This window comes from Mustelus asterias, chromosome 17 (assembly GCF_964213995.1).
Source record: "Mustelus asterias chromosome 17, sMusAst1.hap1.1, whole genome shotgun sequence".
NCBI lineage: Eukaryota > Metazoa > Chordata > Chondrichthyes > Carcharhiniformes > Triakidae > Mustelus > Mustelus asterias.
In genome coordinates this window covers 66465284-66482630 of record NC_135817.1, presented here as the reverse complement: position 1 = coordinate 66482630, position 17347 = coordinate 66465284, and the positions used below count along the sequence as shown (strand labels likewise).

At 39.6% G+C, this 17347-nt stretch overlaps 1 protein-coding gene across 2 annotated transcripts in view; it reads left to right on the top strand.

The window, feature by feature from the left end:
• The window catches only part of tbc1d23 (TBC1 domain family, member 23), a 68298-nt gene that overhangs the window by 25558 nt on the left and 25393 nt on the right, over positions 1 to 17347 (top strand). For both annotated transcript variants that reach the window (XM_078232862.1, XM_078232861.1), the window contains exons 7-12: positions 331 to 377; positions 9573 to 9676; positions 13191 to 13313; positions 14364 to 14456; positions 15754 to 15924; positions 16250 to 16292. In XM_078232862.1, coding sequence (XP_078088988.1) covers positions 331 to 377; positions 9573 to 9676; positions 13191 to 13313; positions 14364 to 14456; positions 15754 to 15924; positions 16250 to 16292 — 581 coding nt within the window. The remainder of the gene's footprint in view (positions 1 to 330; positions 378 to 9572; positions 9677 to 13190; positions 13314 to 14363; positions 14457 to 15753; positions 15925 to 16249; positions 16293 to 17347) is intronic.

Below are 17347 nucleotides of genomic sequence, written 5' to 3'. Positions count from 1 at the left end.
GTTGGCAGCCTCACAGTCTCAGGTTGTCATTTGTGATCTCGAGAGCCGTTTCAGTACAATGACAAAGCTGAAAATATGATTTGAGGATTCAAACATGGAGATTCGGAAAAGATTGACACTATTTGGAAAGTGGTTTTACTGAATTAAGGCTGCTATAAACATGCAAGTAGCTGTATAGGAAGAAAAATGTTCCCGTGAAAGTTTTTTGTTTAGTTGGCCAATTTAAGAACTGAGAATCCAATAATTTCTGACTCCTAAGATCCCTTTAAAGTATATTTACAATAATTGGTATTAAATCCAGTACCATAATATATGTATCTTTTCCCCCAGAGAAATTGTATTGTCTCAAGAGGCAGAATGTAAGGAGGAGCTCATTCGTAAGTGTACCCAGATAAGCTCTTTTTTCGATTAGAGTTGCATGTGTTGTTTGTAATGAGAACTTCTTAATGTCCCGTTTTCCATATGCTCAATGTTATGACTACATACCCCCCCCCCGCAAAACAAATTGCCACTCTGTCAATGTAGTATTTCAGTCAGTGGAAAATTTATAAAGTAGTGAATATTTTTCCTGAACAGTGATCATGCTGGGTTAATATTTGGGTCCTAGATCTAGTACAGATATAATTTTAAAATTATACCCACTATTTCCATCAACTAAAGATATATAGTTGATTTTTTTAATGCCTAGAGTTTCAGAAAGGCTTGTTATTTTAAGGAAATAGCTTTAGTTTTTGAGAAAATTGAAGTAATGAAGGATAAGAAAATTTGAGAAGTCTCAAAACCTAGGCAATTTCATCTTACTGAAGTTTCTACGTTGCTTGTCTGGACAATTGCTCAGCAAAGGAAATTTACATGACCGAAAATATATGTTGGAACATATTTCTCATTTTAAATTTTGACACTTTTTAAAAAAAGATTTATTCTTTAAACCTGTCTAACTTAAAAATCTTGTGTGTGACAAGTCAGGAATCATAACATGGGACAGGAAGCCTGTCTGTATCAAGAAGATACAAACTTGAAATGTTGGAACTTCAATCAGTTCCATTGTTGAATTCCTTTCCAGCTGCCATTTCTGTCTCACCCAGGTGAACATGTCGATGACGTTTGCAATGTAAATCCAATTGGGGGGAAACAACATGAAAATTAGCCATACCTTCCCTTTATTTCTCACTATATTTTCTAAGAGCATGGAATTCACTTCTCGTTACCTGGTCTTTAATGTTACCCCTTTACGTTACAGTCAGGCTTTATCACACATGTTGTGCACATACCTGTCCCTGGTAGGTGTCAAAAGGTTTCTTTCAATTTATTTTCTTGGTTCTATTTTCTCATTTTATAGTTTAGTTTTTAATTCATCCTTAATGGAATGATAAAGTTTGGTCTGGAATATACGGCAAATGAATGTGCAAGAAAAAGATCAGAAGACATAAATTCAAATCATTAGGTAGACTTGGGATGGATATTGGGAAATTCTTCATAAATCCAGTGATTGGACAGGGAAAGAGTTTCCTGGCAGAGTAATAGCGAGGAAAATCCTGGAAAAGACTTTGTGTACATATGCAGACTTGCCTAATCCCAATTCTTCGTTTCCACTCATGAATAAAGCCATGGGAGATTAACTTCAAGCTAATAATGAGGACGTGCACCATTGACATTTATTTCCCACCCTTAGTTGCCTTTAAAAAGTGGTGAAAGGCTTGTTACCTTGGACTGTGGATGTTGATCAAATACAACTGAGTGGCTTGCTAGCCCATTTGACAGCAGAACTAATATTTTAACGATGTTGGTGTGGGAGTCACCATGGTCAGACTGGTAAAAGATAACATGCTTCCTTCCAGCAACCCAATGAATTGCCATGTTGGCATGTCTCTGGATTATTAGCCCAGGTCTCTGGACTCCTGGTCTAGTATCATAACATTTACTGCCATATCCATGCACCTGGGAGATGGACTAATAAAGTACTATCAAAATGAATGTAAGGATTTGTTTCACATTGGATCATCAGTGGCTAATCTGTACCAAAACAGAAAATAATAATGACATCAATGCAGGTGCATAGTGGTTAGCACTGCTGTCCCACAGCACCAGGGACCGGGGTTCAATTCCTGGCTTGGGTCACTGCCTGTGTGGAGTCTGCGCGTCCTCCCCGTGTCTGTATGATTTCCTCCGGGTGCTCCGGTTTCCTCCCACAGTCCAAAGATGTGCAGGTCAGGTGCATTGGCCATGCTAAATTCTCCCTCAGTGTAGCCTAACAGGTGCCAGAGTGTGGCAAATGGGGATTTTCACAGTAACTTCACTGCAGTATTAATGTAAGCCTCTTGTGACACTAATAAATAAACTTTAAACTTTTAAACTGGAATGATAATGTGCCACTTGAACTGCGGGCATTGAAGTATTTCTTCCATTTGTGCAGTGGTTTACTGCTGCATCGGCGCACTCAAGATTGCCAGCAGCCAGTTTCCGTGCTGCAAGTCTCTGCCTGACCATGAAAAACCCCATTAAAGATTGGAAAGGTTTACAAACGATAAAGATTTATAATAAATGATGTTTCAATCTGGACATAGATATTCCATTTAATGTATAACATTGTTATGAATTTACTTAATTCCTGTTGGAAGGGAGAGTCCTTCACTCTTGTGGCTAGTGAGCTTATTGTTTCCTTTGTGCAATGATGTTGTGAAATGGGTAGAGACTGAGACAGCTGGGTCTTGAGTTCTTTTAATATCTTTTAATGCTAACTGGAGAAGTTGAGGAGGCTGGCGTTCGCAAAAGTAGATTTTGAACAGATGGTACTGTTTCAATCAAATTGGAGACAGTCTTGGTCTTTACCCTCATATTGGCAGAGACCCAACAATGATGGAATTATGACCTACCTCTCAAATGTCACCAATCACCAAGGTCCCCAGGGCAGGGCGAAGGGTTCCATGTACATTATGCTTTTCGGTGCTGGACCCAACTCTCAGTTACAATCTCCCAGCTACTCCAGCAGCAGGCAGACAGCTACCCCCAGCAGCAGGCAGTTATCCTGATTATCGCTAAAGCCACCCTGATTTTTCAAGTGCATCTGACATTATTTGGCCTTGTCAGAGACACATTTACACTGAGTTAGGTCATTTAAATGGCCCGGATGAGGAAATCCAGATTTTCATAGTTGTGGACTTCTGCTGTGCTGCACCTGTTTAGTGGCCAGGTAAAGGGAGGGCTCAGGAATAAAAGGCTCTTAATATGTTGCTGTGTTAAAGTATAAATCTGAGCCAAAACTTAGAAAGTTACTTCCCCTTTGTTAGGTTCAAGAATTCTCCAACACCTCGTGGTCGGGCACAAGTTTATTAGGAGTTCCTTCTCTGGCTTACATGATACCAGTCATCGTCTTCTGTTCTTTCTTACACAGTCATTATTATGCATTACTCCAAAGAACACCCATTTACTTACATTGGTTAATTAAACACATTTGCAGAGGTGGCTGACACAAATTGGTTCTGACCTCTGATCATGCACTGTCCACGAGTTAAATGATCTCTGCCAAGGTTAGCTGATCACAGCGCTGTAAGCAGCACATCCCCGCATGTTGTAACATTGGAACATGCCCCAGCACAAATAAAACTTGAAAACCTCAGCATGATTTACCCCGTGAGAAAATGTTAGTACAAATGCATTGCGGAAAAGTTATAAAAAATGAAACTTAGCTTTCCACACCTTGTTGCACACGGGTTTCAACAATGTTCAGGTTCTCTGTGCTGCACCCTTACACTGGACTTTTAAAAAAGACAATTGATTTACCTTCTATGTCTCCTCACATATTCATGTGACAATGTCGGTGTTGACCGTATTTGCAGCACTTTTTCAGCAACCCACTCTATTCAGTTTTGGGGTGTGGTCTAATGGTCATTTAAATCTGTGTAACACTTTAATTGGATTGACAGTAAAATAAGAGCTCTAATGTGGGAAATAGAATTTACTTTGTGGTGGTACATGTTGAGAAGAATTGCTATTACCGGTCACACAATTCCTGCACAAGGTAAAGTGCATGCAAAGTTGCAGAGAAACTGGAAGTTTGTAGCCCACTATACTTGCAACCCTGTGCACTCTAACTTGCTGACTTGGCAGTAATCTTAATGGTTTGACTGGCTTGCATATTAAACTGGATTACTGTTTACTTTGGCCATTGTTGATTAGCTGACAACTAAGGGACAGGCTGTGTATAATAACATAGATCTGGTGCCAGATTAACTTTTGCAAAGCAGAGCTTTAGTTCCTGTACTAGAAGGTAATACAGCATCGGTATCATTAGCTTTCTATGTTTCTTTATGTAATTAATATTTAACAAAAAAAGTAATAGGTCAGCATTAGTAGAATTTAATAGAATGATACAAATCTCCTGCGTTATGGTTTGAGTGATTCCAGCTTTTCATTTTAAAACAAAATTCAGGGAGGTGATTCTCCCACCTCGCCGTGCTAATTTTCTAGTGCAGCGGGGTGGGAGAATCTCATGGCCAGGCATGTGCGGGATTCGCACATGCTTTTCTGCCGCATGCGTATCTCGCAGTGCCGGATTTCTGGCGCTGTCTGATCTGTGCTTGAAACTGGCGGAAAGACCAGCAATCTTATTGCAATGTAATTTAAATGTAATTAGCGGGCCCAGGACTGAATTCTCCTCACCCGCTAGCTTCTCCCAACCCGCCAGAGTATTTCACTCTAAAGGCGTTTACAGTAGGTCCCCACTTTTGGGGAACTATTGGGAGGACCCCGCTGGAGTGAAGGGGGACAATCAGGGTCCCCTAGGGGGGCTAGGCGGCAGCGGGGTGGTGCCCTCAGGGCATGGGCACCCTGCCGATGGCTCTGCCCGAGGCAAAGTGCCCATGCCCAAGGGGCACCTTGGCAGGGCCTGATGGGGGTGGGCCTAGGGGATGATCGGTGGGGATGGGGGGCTTCCGCTGCTATTCTGCATAGGGATTGGTCAGGGCAGGAAGGATCGGGGTGGTCCATGGGTGTCGGCACTGTGGGGGGAGAGGGGTGTCTGCCTGCTGGGGGCTCGGCAATGCCTGGGGGGAGGAGGGATCTGGAGATTGGTGCACTCCAGATTGGCGTGGGGGGTCGGGGCTGGGCCCAGGAATGGTTGGGTGGCGGGGGCGGGGGCGGGAGCGCAATGCTAGGGGGAGTGGCCGATCGAGCTGGCCAGCAAATGGGAGGCTGACAGTTCAGGGCCACTGCGTATGTGCAGAGACCTGCTGGGTTTCAGCCTCCCAGGTGGGAATAGGCCCCACCCCTGAAATTTAATGATATTCATGCAGGTGGCCTCTGCAGTGCACAGAGTGCAGGGGATTCCAGTGTGAACTCCCACTGAAAAAAACAGCGTGAATTTTTCCAGTTTTCCCACAAATCTGACACTTCGAATTTTTTTTGTGAGAATTCCGGCCATGGTCTCTGCTGTGGAATTATAAATAAAATCAAATTAATCACTATTAATGATTAATTAGTTTTGATCTACTCAAATCTGTACCTGCTTCTTTTCAGGAGTTCAAGGCAAATTGATTTGATATATCTAATAATGTTTAATTCATTTGGAATGGGTTTAAGGGCCTTTCATAACTTCCCCACATTATACCTGTCGAGGAAACAATTAACACGAAACTCTCATCATCAATCAAGATTACCTCTTAATACTGACCTTAATGTGCAATATTACAACCTGTAAATGGTCATTATAAGCAGGCATCCATTTATAATGCATTTCAGTTTTTTGTAAAAATGTAGGAATATAACATTTAAATATAGACTGTACAAAACTGTCTGACAGTAGTTCTTGGATAAGCTAAAATTTCCCCCAGTTTAAATAAGGCAAAACTGAAGCTATAATCTTTGCTATTGTCACTTTCTATGTGCTTCTGTCCTTAACTCCATCAACCTCAAGGATTGCTCCATTAAGCTAAGTCCGGTAGTAGGGCAGGAGGACATGTTGCTTCTTCCTCAGCTGAGTCTCAGTTCCCAATGCACTTTGCCATCAGGATTTACTCCTTTTTTGCAATAATCCCAGTTTCCTCCATTGCAACTGAGATGAGAATTCATGCCTTTATTACTCCATGCCCCATCTTCTGTAATGTTCTTGTAGCCAAACTTCCCCATTCCCACTCTCCGAAACTGCAATTTGCTCAGAATGCTGCAGCAAAGCCTTGGTCAAACCCCCTCTGGAGAACTGCATTCAATGTTGAACACCTGACTTCAGGAAAAATATATTGACCCAAGAGGAGGCAAGACACAGGTTCGCCAAAAAAGTTGAAGAGCAAGGGTTAAAGCATGATAATTTTTTGGGTCATCTGTTGCTTTTGTTACATGCACAGATAAAAAGAAGAAAAATGCAGAGTCGTGGTTTTCCATGCTGCAGAGATTGTGATTTGATGTGATGATTTACTCTGAGCTAGTAAGCCTAAGAGAACAGAATAGAAATGTGCCCAATTTATCATATCAGTGTGATTAAAGCATGATGTTTTGCAAAAACCGTGCTCTGCCAGCATACACTTTTGATACAACAGTTGTTTTCATTTGCTAATTGGTGTGTTTCACTTTGTACTGGCATAATTAATTGCGGGAGATGTCAATTAATTTAGGCTATTTCAAACAGTAAATTGTTTGCAAGGTGTTTAAACCTTGCAAACAATTGAGGAGAGGCTGAGGGATTTGGGATTGTTTTCGCTGGAAAGGCGGCGGCTAAGAGGGGATCTTATTGAAACATATAAGATGATTAGAGGTTTAGATAGGGTGGATAGTGATAGCCTTTTTCCTCTGATGGAGAAATCCAGCACGAGGGGGCATGGCTTTAAATTGAGGGGGGGTAGTTATAGAACCGATGTCAGGGGTAGGTTCTTTACCCAGAGGGTGGTGAGGGATTGGAATGCCCTGCCAGCATCAGTAGTAAATGCGCCTAGTTTGGGGGCGTTTAAGAGATCCGTAGATAGGTTCATGGACGAAAAGAAATTGGTTTAGGTTGGAGGGTCACAGTTTTTTTTTTTTTTACTGGTCGGTGCAACATCGTGGGCCGAAGGGCCTGTTCTGCGCTGTAATGTTCTATGTTCTATGTTCTAAAATACTATGATGATTTGTTTCTCCCTTGGACTGATTCAAGATGGAATGAATTATTTATCATAGCACTTAAAAATTGCCCCGACTTTATCATGGGTATGATATTCTATAGTACACTTGGGGCCCGATTTTACCAAAACGGGCGTGAAATCGCGGTAAAGTCGGGCGTCGGGCCTTTAATGTGATCTGCACCCGAATCCGAGCTTTACCGACACCCGATTCGGGCGCGGGTCCAGTCCGTGCCCAAATTGGGCGGCCTGACGATTTAAATGCATTAGCATGCATTTAAATCGACTTAATGAACCGTGTGCCCAACTCTACCACCAAATCCCACTTTACCGTCTTCTGGTCCGTTCCGGATCCGTGCTTTTAGCGACCTGCTAAATAAAAATCTGAAGCGTATTTCTATTCTGCAGGGGAACCTCCGAAGCCCTCTCTGCCCTTGTGAAGTCACCATCCTCCTCGACCATCCTTCGCAGATATTTCAAAATATGGATGGGGGGATATATATTTTGAAATATTTTCCCAAATCTTTGACTGTCAGGTTTCTAGTTCCTGCGATTATAATTTTGACATTATCTTCCAAAGGGAATTCCTCTAATTCTGTGCAATGCTCAGATGAAAACAGGATGAAAGAAAGGATCCAAGGCTGCTCCAGAGGCAGATTAGCTGCACCCAACATTGCCCATGCAAATCACATTCATAAGTAGGGGCACATCTGCCATGGAATGTGAGAGAAGAGTTGCCAATACAAGCTTCTTTTCACTATGGTTGGTTTCCCAGATTTAGTAATCTCCTTGAATCTTATTTCCAACCAAGTTCCACCACGGGGACAATTCTTCCAAGTTCACCACCTGACTCTGAACATTTGACCACCTGGCTCATGGCTACAGGGACATCAACAATCCAGTTACAGATCACAAATGTATTATACAGGTCACTAATTGCTCACTAGGACACTGTAGTTTAATTATCTTTCCCATAGATAATTAGGCAGCACAAAGAAGATGCTACATTATTTTCAGTTTGCAAGATTCTCCCAAGTCCATCCTCTCCCCCCCCCCCCCCCCCTCTCTCTCTCTGCTGTTCTCTCCCCCCCCCCCCCCCCTGTTTTTCCTCCCTGCCCGGGCGCGCTGCTTCGGATTTTTTTTGAACTGCGCATGCGCAGTTCAGAGCTCCGATCGTTCCGGCAGCGCTAAGCCCCACCCACTGCGCAGATCGGACGGGAGCCGGCAAAAAGCGTATGGGCGCGCTGCAAAGAGGATTCCGGGCTCGGATCTATTTGACGCCCAGATTCGGCCCTTAGACTCAAAATGGTAAAATCAGGCCCTTGATGTTTTGCTATGATGATTCTTTGAGTTACAGCTATTTTACCCCTGAGAGAGAGTGATGTTTCTTTATCACTGGTATGATACACTAGATAACTTGGTGTGCTCTACCAATCCCATCCTAACCTTGTCACAAAGCCCTCAGGGAGCTGTGGGAAAGACAAACTGATGCAGTTAGAGGAAAGTAAATGCTGTGTTTTATTTTCGGCTAGATGGGTGTTTTTCCTGTTTTTTAAAATTTATTTCAACGAGTAACACGAAGGGGAATTATATTTATTGGCATAATAAATCCAAAAATGTATAAATAAAGATGTCTATGTACACGAATCCCCATGTTCAGTCCAAAGGGAAAGGTCTGGGTTATGGGATCAGAAAACAGCAAATGTTTGCTTATTTTGGAGATTTGCCATATTAGTCCCAGTGAGGCAGCGATTATGCTGTTGTAAGGCTGAAAGAAATGATGGGGCAGGCATGCACATGGCTGTTGAAAGGTTTGAGAATTGCACAGTGACTGCAGAGTGAGAGCTTTTTAATTTGTTTGCATAAATAAATAATGATACTTTCTTTACCCATTGTAGATAGACAAATCAATATTTATCTTTCATCTAGTGGTTAGATTTTAAAAGCCATATATATATAGCTGCATTAATAATCAAACCCTTGAATATAGTTGCACCATTTCTTCAGTCCGTTACTTCAAATAAAGTTCATGCTTTAGCTTGTTATCCTGAACAAGAAATAAACACACTTCCCTTTCTTTATTGAAAACTATTTTCTGACCTTATATAGATTAATTTTCTATCCATTTTTAAGTTGTGTTCCCAACCTGTTCAATTATTTATGTTCTGAATGCAAAGCTAACTCGATTTAAAGTCTATCAATAATATTGCGCTCGCATGTATTATGCATGCTAGATGCAAAACCAAAAAATGTAGGTATCTAAGAGCTTGTACAGTTTTTAAAATTATATTTTTAAGCAACACACTAAAAACACTGTTTACTCTGCTTGCTTGGCTTCTGTTAAAATGATGTTGGGTCTACATCACTAGTTCAATTCCTGATTCCAAGCAAGGAGATTACCAAAGGAATACCAAATTGTTTTACTAAAACACACTATTTGTTGTCAGAATGTGTGTGAGCCCAGTACAACATATGTTTGTATTTCAGGATCACTTGAAAGAGTTCCATACAACCTGGAGACAGAAGATATAGAGGACCTCTATTCATTGGCACTGTATTATTATGCCCGAACACCTGCTTCCTTTAGAAAGGTACTTATATTTTTGAAGAACAAATGTCTTCGGCTTTCATTTTTTATCCGTACATACCATATCAGATTAGGCAGGATTCTTCTTCTAAAATATGTATATTTGCTTTTTAAGAAAATTTGTATGATTTGCTTTATAACACTTTTAGCAACATAAATTTGAACTAACATCAAATGCCATCCTAAAAAAAAACACGTTTCTATTTAGAAAATACATGGCAAGGCAGGAATTTGGGCCTTTATTTAATCTTGTTTTTAAAATGACTGGAGTTTGTAAAATGATGGGTGGCACAGTGGTTAGCACTGCTGCCTCACAGCACCGGGGACCTGGATTAGATTCCTGGCTTGAGTCACTGTCTGTGTGAAGTTTGCACATTCTCCCCCTGTCTGCGTGGGTTTCCTCCGGGTGCTCTTGTTTCCTCCCACAATCCAAAGGTGTGCTGGTTAGGTGAATTGGCCATGTTAAATTGGCCCTTAGTGTCAGGGGACTAGCTAGGGTAAGTGCATGGGGTTATGGGATGATGGGGCCTGGGCAGGATTGTAGTCAGTGCAGACTCGATGGGCTGAGTGGCCTCCTTCTGCACTGTAGGAGTCTCTGATTGTAATGGAAAAGATGTCCTCTATCACACACAGATCAGAGAATTACATTCAGTATTACTGAGAAAGTGATGAATGTCCTTGTTTAAAATATTGCTTTGGTGTCTAGGACAGTGAATTTAACACACTGATATAGACAGACAGTAGAGCAAGCAATTTTATTTCTCTCTAATGCTTGGCTATCAGAGGAGTTTATACTTTGCTAACATTAGTCTAAAAGAACCGTGAAGAATACATGGGAAAGGAACAACATATAGATTTTCTTTAAGTAGTTTGTTTGGTTGAAAAGAAACAGATAAAACATGAAGTAATTCCCAAGCAAATCACAGCTTGAGTTGCTCAACTTCTGTTCTGACTGGCATCAGAACTCCATTGGTGAACTAATGTTTATGCCATATATTTACATCTCTCAAAAATCTGTCAAGAGACAAAATGATGCAGTCATCGAAAGGCCTTATTATCGCATTTTAAAACCCATGTTAAAATGTACATGTTAACCTATTATAGACAGATTCAAGTTATTTTTAGATTCATACTTTTAAATATTTCATGTAATGTTGTGATTTCTGGTTATTAAACTCTTAAGCTTGAATCTGCATGCTTTGGTCCAACAGTGTTTTATTCTATAACCTTTTGAAAAGTACAGGTGAGTTTGGCAAGTATTCTTAAATGAGTAGTGAGCAGGGAACATTCTTCAGTGAGCAGTGTACCATGAATACAGCTGATTGTTAGCAGTGGGCATGCTAACTCATGGATGGTCAATATTGGTTTTGGTTCAGTAGAATTCTGTCCCATTTATGAAATCTGGCATCCAGCTATGAAACAAGACAAAAGTGTTGTGAGGGAATTTGAATGCTAACATGTGTTTCATGTTTAAAAACTGTTAGAAATTTAACAGAAATAATCTTTGATTTTTTTTCCCCCTTAATATTGACTTTTATGGGTTTCACTGATCTTGTGCAGTTTAAGATTGTGTTTTGGTTGAGCTATATAGTTAGTCTTCAGTGCTTTTGCTTGTGTCCTCCAGATTTTATTAATTGTTTTTTCATTAAATATATTTCAGACTTTTATTTGGCAGAAAGTTAACTTTTTATGTTCTTGCAAATGTCCTTTGTATGCAACGTCAAAGGCATTCTGCAAGAGGTTGTGTTTCAACGATGCAACTTGGCTTCCTTCTTGTGTATCTTTTCTCCCTTGAGGGGAAAGTGTTTAATCCTTGCTTTGTCAAGCATCAGCATCTTTAATAAGAAACTAGAGTGGGGAATGTAGTTACACAGATCAAGAGACCTCTTGTTCCACCAGGTGGTTGGTCTTGTTAACATCAGTTTTTTAAAATTAATTTGTGGGACACGGGCATCACTGGCTGGCCAGCATTTATTGCCCATCCCTAGTTGCCCTTGAGAAAGTGGTGGTGAACTGCCGCCTTGAATCGCTGCAGTCCATGTGCTGTGGGTTGACCCACAATGCCGTTAGGGAGTGAATTCCAGGATTTTGACCCAGCGACTGTGAGGGAACGCGATATATTTCCAAATCAGGGTGGTGAGTGGCTTGGAGGGGAACTTGCAGGTGGTGGTGTTCCCACGTATCTGCTGCTCTTGTCCTTCTAGGTGGAAGTGGTCGTGGGTTTAGAAGGTGCTGTCTAAGGATCTTTGGTGAATTGCTGCTTTGTATCAATTAAGTACTTCTACTTAATTAATACTTGTTTTGCTATCTTATGACGGTATAGCACTGCAACTCATTAGAGTTTTTTTAAAAATGAGCAAATCCCATCATGGAAGTTCTCAAATTGTTACAGAAGTCAGGGCTGCCAGAGTTTTATTTTCTGAAAAATGCTCAAATGAAGGGGTCGATAACAGTAGTCACATTGCCAACATCAGTTGGCACTATGAGTTGATTTGCTGGCGCTCTCTCTTTGACAGACCCTCTTTTGACTCCAGCTGCCATAAAATCGAGAGCTACCCAAAAATCATTCTCGATACCAATAATGGGGGTACCTCTCCTTCCCAACTACAGAGGTTATTCCAGGTGAGCATTACGTACAATGATCCTGTAAAAGACTTTTCGCAATTTCTTTTTGGTTCTATACCAAAGTACATGAATATAAACTTTCCTGCAAAAATGCTATCATTACTTGTTCAAAAAAGTTGGGTTAATATTTCTGAAATTCTGTTCAGTTTAAAAAGATGAATATTGGAGAATGAGTACATTATTTTTGAGGAAGAACTAAGTAATTGAGGGATTCAAGTGCTGAATTAAGTTTGGACATAGAGGAATAATATAGGATGACTTTGGGAAGCGTAAAGTTTCTGTGCCATGTTTAAAGTGCAGCATAGATACTATCAAGAACTTGCTACATAGCAAATATATGAACCAAAATCCTATTGTTGCACTTGTGCAGAGTTTAGCTTTGCTCCTTTTTCTGTCTGATCTTATGCATAACAGGAATTGAGATATTAAATTCCCAGATTCTCCTTGTGCTTAGTTTCCTCCCAGTGTTGCATAGCAATCTAGCAGGCAGTCTATAATGAGCATTCTTCTCTTGTTTGTGCTTCGAGGGGAAGATCATAGTATGGTGAGAAAAAGTGTAAGCCATCTAATCCAACAAGGTGGAACATTTTCTAGGGCTTTTACAATGTGAAAATAGTGGGAAATTCACTATAATTCTGAAATTTATTGATTTCTGTCTGATAATTTCAAAAGTGCACTGTGCAACTGCATTTCTACATTTAACTGTGCATGTGTGGACACCTGGATCTTCTGTCAGTTTCACAAAGTAAAAGATTTGGCAAATGCTGACAGTTTTATCGTCATTACAACCACAAAATCCAGGCTGTTACTTCCAGCTCATCTGCAGATGTTTCTAATCAGAAATAAAACTATTAGCATATTGTTGTTTTTGATGAATAACTTATTCTTGACAGGATAACCAAAACCTGTTTGGAAGTAATCTGTTGGGCCTGAAGGATGATGAGACAGATCTGAGTCAAGCTTTATGCCTGCCCGTTTCCGTATCCGAAATACTACAGGCGAATCAACAGCAAGGGGTAAGATATACAAATACTTGTGCACAAGTTAACCTGATTAAACAAAATCATTCGATAGACAGAAAGCTGCGTTATTATCTGTCAATGTTTGTTCTCATTGACACACGAAGCATCATGATTTATTTTATATGAAGTGTACCTCACTGACACAGTGAGTGTCTGTTTATATAAAAGCAAAAACACAGCGAATGCCTGAGACTAAATTCAGAACAGCAAATGCAGCATCTGTGGGGAGAGAAACAGAATTGAAGTTCTAGGTTGACCATTCATCTGAACTGCGAAGTGTTTGAGGTGCCCCAGATTTTAAGCAACTATGTTGTCAGTGAAAGGATCGAGGGAGGGAACAAAAGAACAAAAAAGGAGAAAGTCTTTTGGGGCTAAGGCAGGATGATTAACGATTAACTGGCAGAAGAGATGATGGTGCAAGGCAAATGAGGATGATGGGAGAGGAGATGGATCTAGAGGAGCTGTATTTGGCAATGTCTGATGTTCCATTTAACTTTGTAATTAGCTAAATGGAGGTGTAAATTATGAGATTGTGTTCTTCAAGATTTTTTTGATTTGATTTATTATTATTACCTGTATTAGCATACAGTGAAAAGTATTGTTTCTTGCGCGCTATACAGACAAAGCATACCATTCATAGAGAAGGAAACGAGAGAGTGCAGAATGTAGTGATACAGTTATAGCCAGGGTGAAGAGAACTTTCAACTTAATGCACCAAATCTGTAAGAAATTGAATTAAAGCATTGTTAGAGAGTTTATAAGAGTTAGAGTAACATTTTAGAAGCATAGAATGAGGGTAAAAGATAGAATTAGAAGGTATGCTGAGCACAGCTTGCAAGAAGTCGCCTCTGGATTGGATAATTACTTTGGAATATCTAGATAGTGTAGTTTGAAAGATTGTAATATGGGAATTATACCCACCACAGTTCATTGTTGATGCAGTTCGTTATCATGGAATAATACAGCTGTAATCTTTTACACTACAATACAAATACATTTTGTTATATCTGCACTCTGTTTCTTTGTGTTTTTTTCACGTTAAAGGATGTACTTCGCTTCTTTGTGGTAGATTGTCGACCTGCAGAACAGTATAATGCTGGGCACCTTTCTACAGCATTTCATTTGGATTCAGACCTGGTAAATAAAAATATATAATGAAACGTGAATGCATGCTCTGCGTAGATGTGCCATTAGAAATCAGGGGGAATGGTTGCATTACATTTGGCAAACTTGCAGGGATTTTAAACAATATGTGATGCGTAATTGCTTTGTAGGTTCAGGTTCCAAAATGTTTCTCACTGAGTCCTAATCCTCTGGAAAGTTTGGGAGAAACTTTTAAAGGATTCATGGGAAATGACACTAACCAATGTTGATGGACTAGGGTAGTTCCAATTCAAGAAGAAAAAAAATGCTTCACATTAAACAAGCAATTTCAACAGGATAATCTTGGAAGTGAACATTTCATCAAAAGCTATTCTGACTTTGTAGATCATTGATAAGGTCATACTTGGGATATTATGAGTTGTGCATTTGGCATATTGTCCCTTGGGGGAGGCGATGGTCTAGTGGTATTATTGCTAGGCTATTAATCCAGAAACTCAGCTAAGGTTCTGGGGACCAGAGTTTGAATCCCACCATGGCAGATGGTGGAATTGGAATTCAATAAAAATTATCTGGAATTAAGAGTTTCTGATGACCATGGAACCTTGTCAATTGTCAGAAAAACTCATCTGGTTCACTAATGCCTTTTAGAGAAGGAAATCTGCCATCCTTACCCATTCTGGCTTACGTGTGACTCCAGAGCTACAGCAGTGACTCTCGACTGCCCTTCAAGGGCAACTAGGGATGGACAATAAATGCTGTCTAACCAGTGATGCCCATCTCCCACGAATGAATAAAAAAGATGTTTTGGCCACATTGTTACTTTGGTCTTGGAGGTTCAAGCAGTGAAGGCAATCATAGTTCTGAACTTAATTTTATGGCAGAAGTTTTAAATCACAGAGGAATGCATAAAATAAATGGAACTAGAAGAGAGAAATAGCAAGCTTGAAACAAGTTGACAGGCTGGCTAATTTTTTTTACCCATTCAATAATAAGTATATGGATTTGGAATAGTTAGTGTGAGATATATTTCTTTATCAAAATTGTATGAATATCTAGGAAAGTGAAGATTAGGAAGTTATCACCATAGGAAAGCAAGTGAACAGCCAATTTCTGAGGTTTTTCAATTCCACCAAAAGTTATTTTCTTGTAAGCTTCTTAAAGAAAACTTAAAGTTAAGACAAGCAGAGAGCATTTCAGTTGGAATGTGCTGTGAATAAATGAGATGTGCTCATTTTTATTTATTTTCGTGTAAAATGTAATTGCAATTCAGAGTTATCACATATCTTGCAGACCTTTGACAACTTAATGGGATTCTTTCCATTCTCCGCAGATGCTGCAAAACCCTGCAGAGTTTGCACTTTCAGTTAAATCCCTTTTGGAAGCACAGAAACAGTCTATTGAGTCAGGGTCAGTAGCAAGCGGTGAACACCTGTGCTTCATGGGAAGTGGCCGAGAGGAGGAGGACATGTACATGAACATGGTGCTGGCTCACTTTCTTCAGGTGAGCTGAAGCACGACGATGTTTACATCATTTCCAGTTCTGCTTGAGCAAGATATTTGTATTTATTCTTATGCTTGGGTTGACCTTTAACCTGATTTTGTATGATAATTTTCATCAATCCTTTAAAAATGCCAGAAATAGCTGCTTGAGTCATTCCAGTTTCTGTATTTTAAACTTGGCTATATTAATTCTTCACCACAATTGATCCATTTAGTTTGTATAATTCTGTAATGAGCCTTCATGTTTGATTATATTCTTGCTAGTTCTGCCTTTATGCTGAACATCAAAGGGCAGCATTTAAGTTTTTTATGTTTCTATATTCTAGAAAAACAAAGAGTATGTTAGCATTGCCAGAGGGGGCTTCATGGGTAAGTCCTCAATCTTTGAATTTTTCTTTTAATTCGGCAAAAGCTAGTTCTACTGAACAAATCTATTTAATATTGCACCAAAATATTGATGATGATCTCCAAATTCTTATTTGCTTGATAAGGTCATATTCCCAAAGCTGCTTCATGATTTGTTTCTGTTGAAAATATCAGTACTTTGACGGGTTAATTTAGAAAATATGTGCATAGAACCTTAGAGTACTTTGCCATGACTTTATGCAAACATTTCTATTTTCATTTTAAGTTAACTTGTCTTTATCCTTTACAATCAATAGGCGAGGCACAATATTGTCACCATTGGTGTTGTTATGCAAAAGTATGTGCATAATTAAATGTTGGAAAAATTGCTGTCAAAGGGCCAACTATTGGGAACTAGCAATAAAAACAATATTGTAATGTTGGGGAATAAAAATGTGGTCAATTTCTGACAGTTTTGTAATCTGACAGTAAACGCAATGTTTTAAATTATGATTCCAGTAAATTTGATGCAGTTGTTGAAATTCAATATCTGTGTATTTTTGTTCCTCGGCAACTATTTCACTCGTTCTAATTTTATATTGTGCAGCTGTTGTTGTTTGTTCCATTTTCGTCACCATATTATTTATTCATAATCTTTATTCTCCAGCATTTAGTGAATTGACATTGCCGTCCTGTTGACCCAACTTAATTTTATTTCTTGCCAATTAGCATGCTGTTTTCTGACAGCAGAGCCTTCCTTCATTGTTTTTAGTAAAGGAAGTTGTAGTGTGAGTGAGAGGGATTATATTTTACCACTATGATTATTTAAAATGCCAGTACGCTTAATTCTCAATATGACTACATTTTTAAAAATCAAGCATCGAGAAAATGATGGTCGATGTCAATCTTGATTTTGTCATTATTTGAGGGAAATTCTATTTTTTTCAGCTGCTTCTGTAGTTACTACAGTTATGTTGCATTTCTGAGGATGAGCCAGTGCTAGATTCTGAATCACAAAAGATCATTTTGATTGTTTTACTATATTTTACTGTCTTCAAAATCAGTTACATGAAAAATGT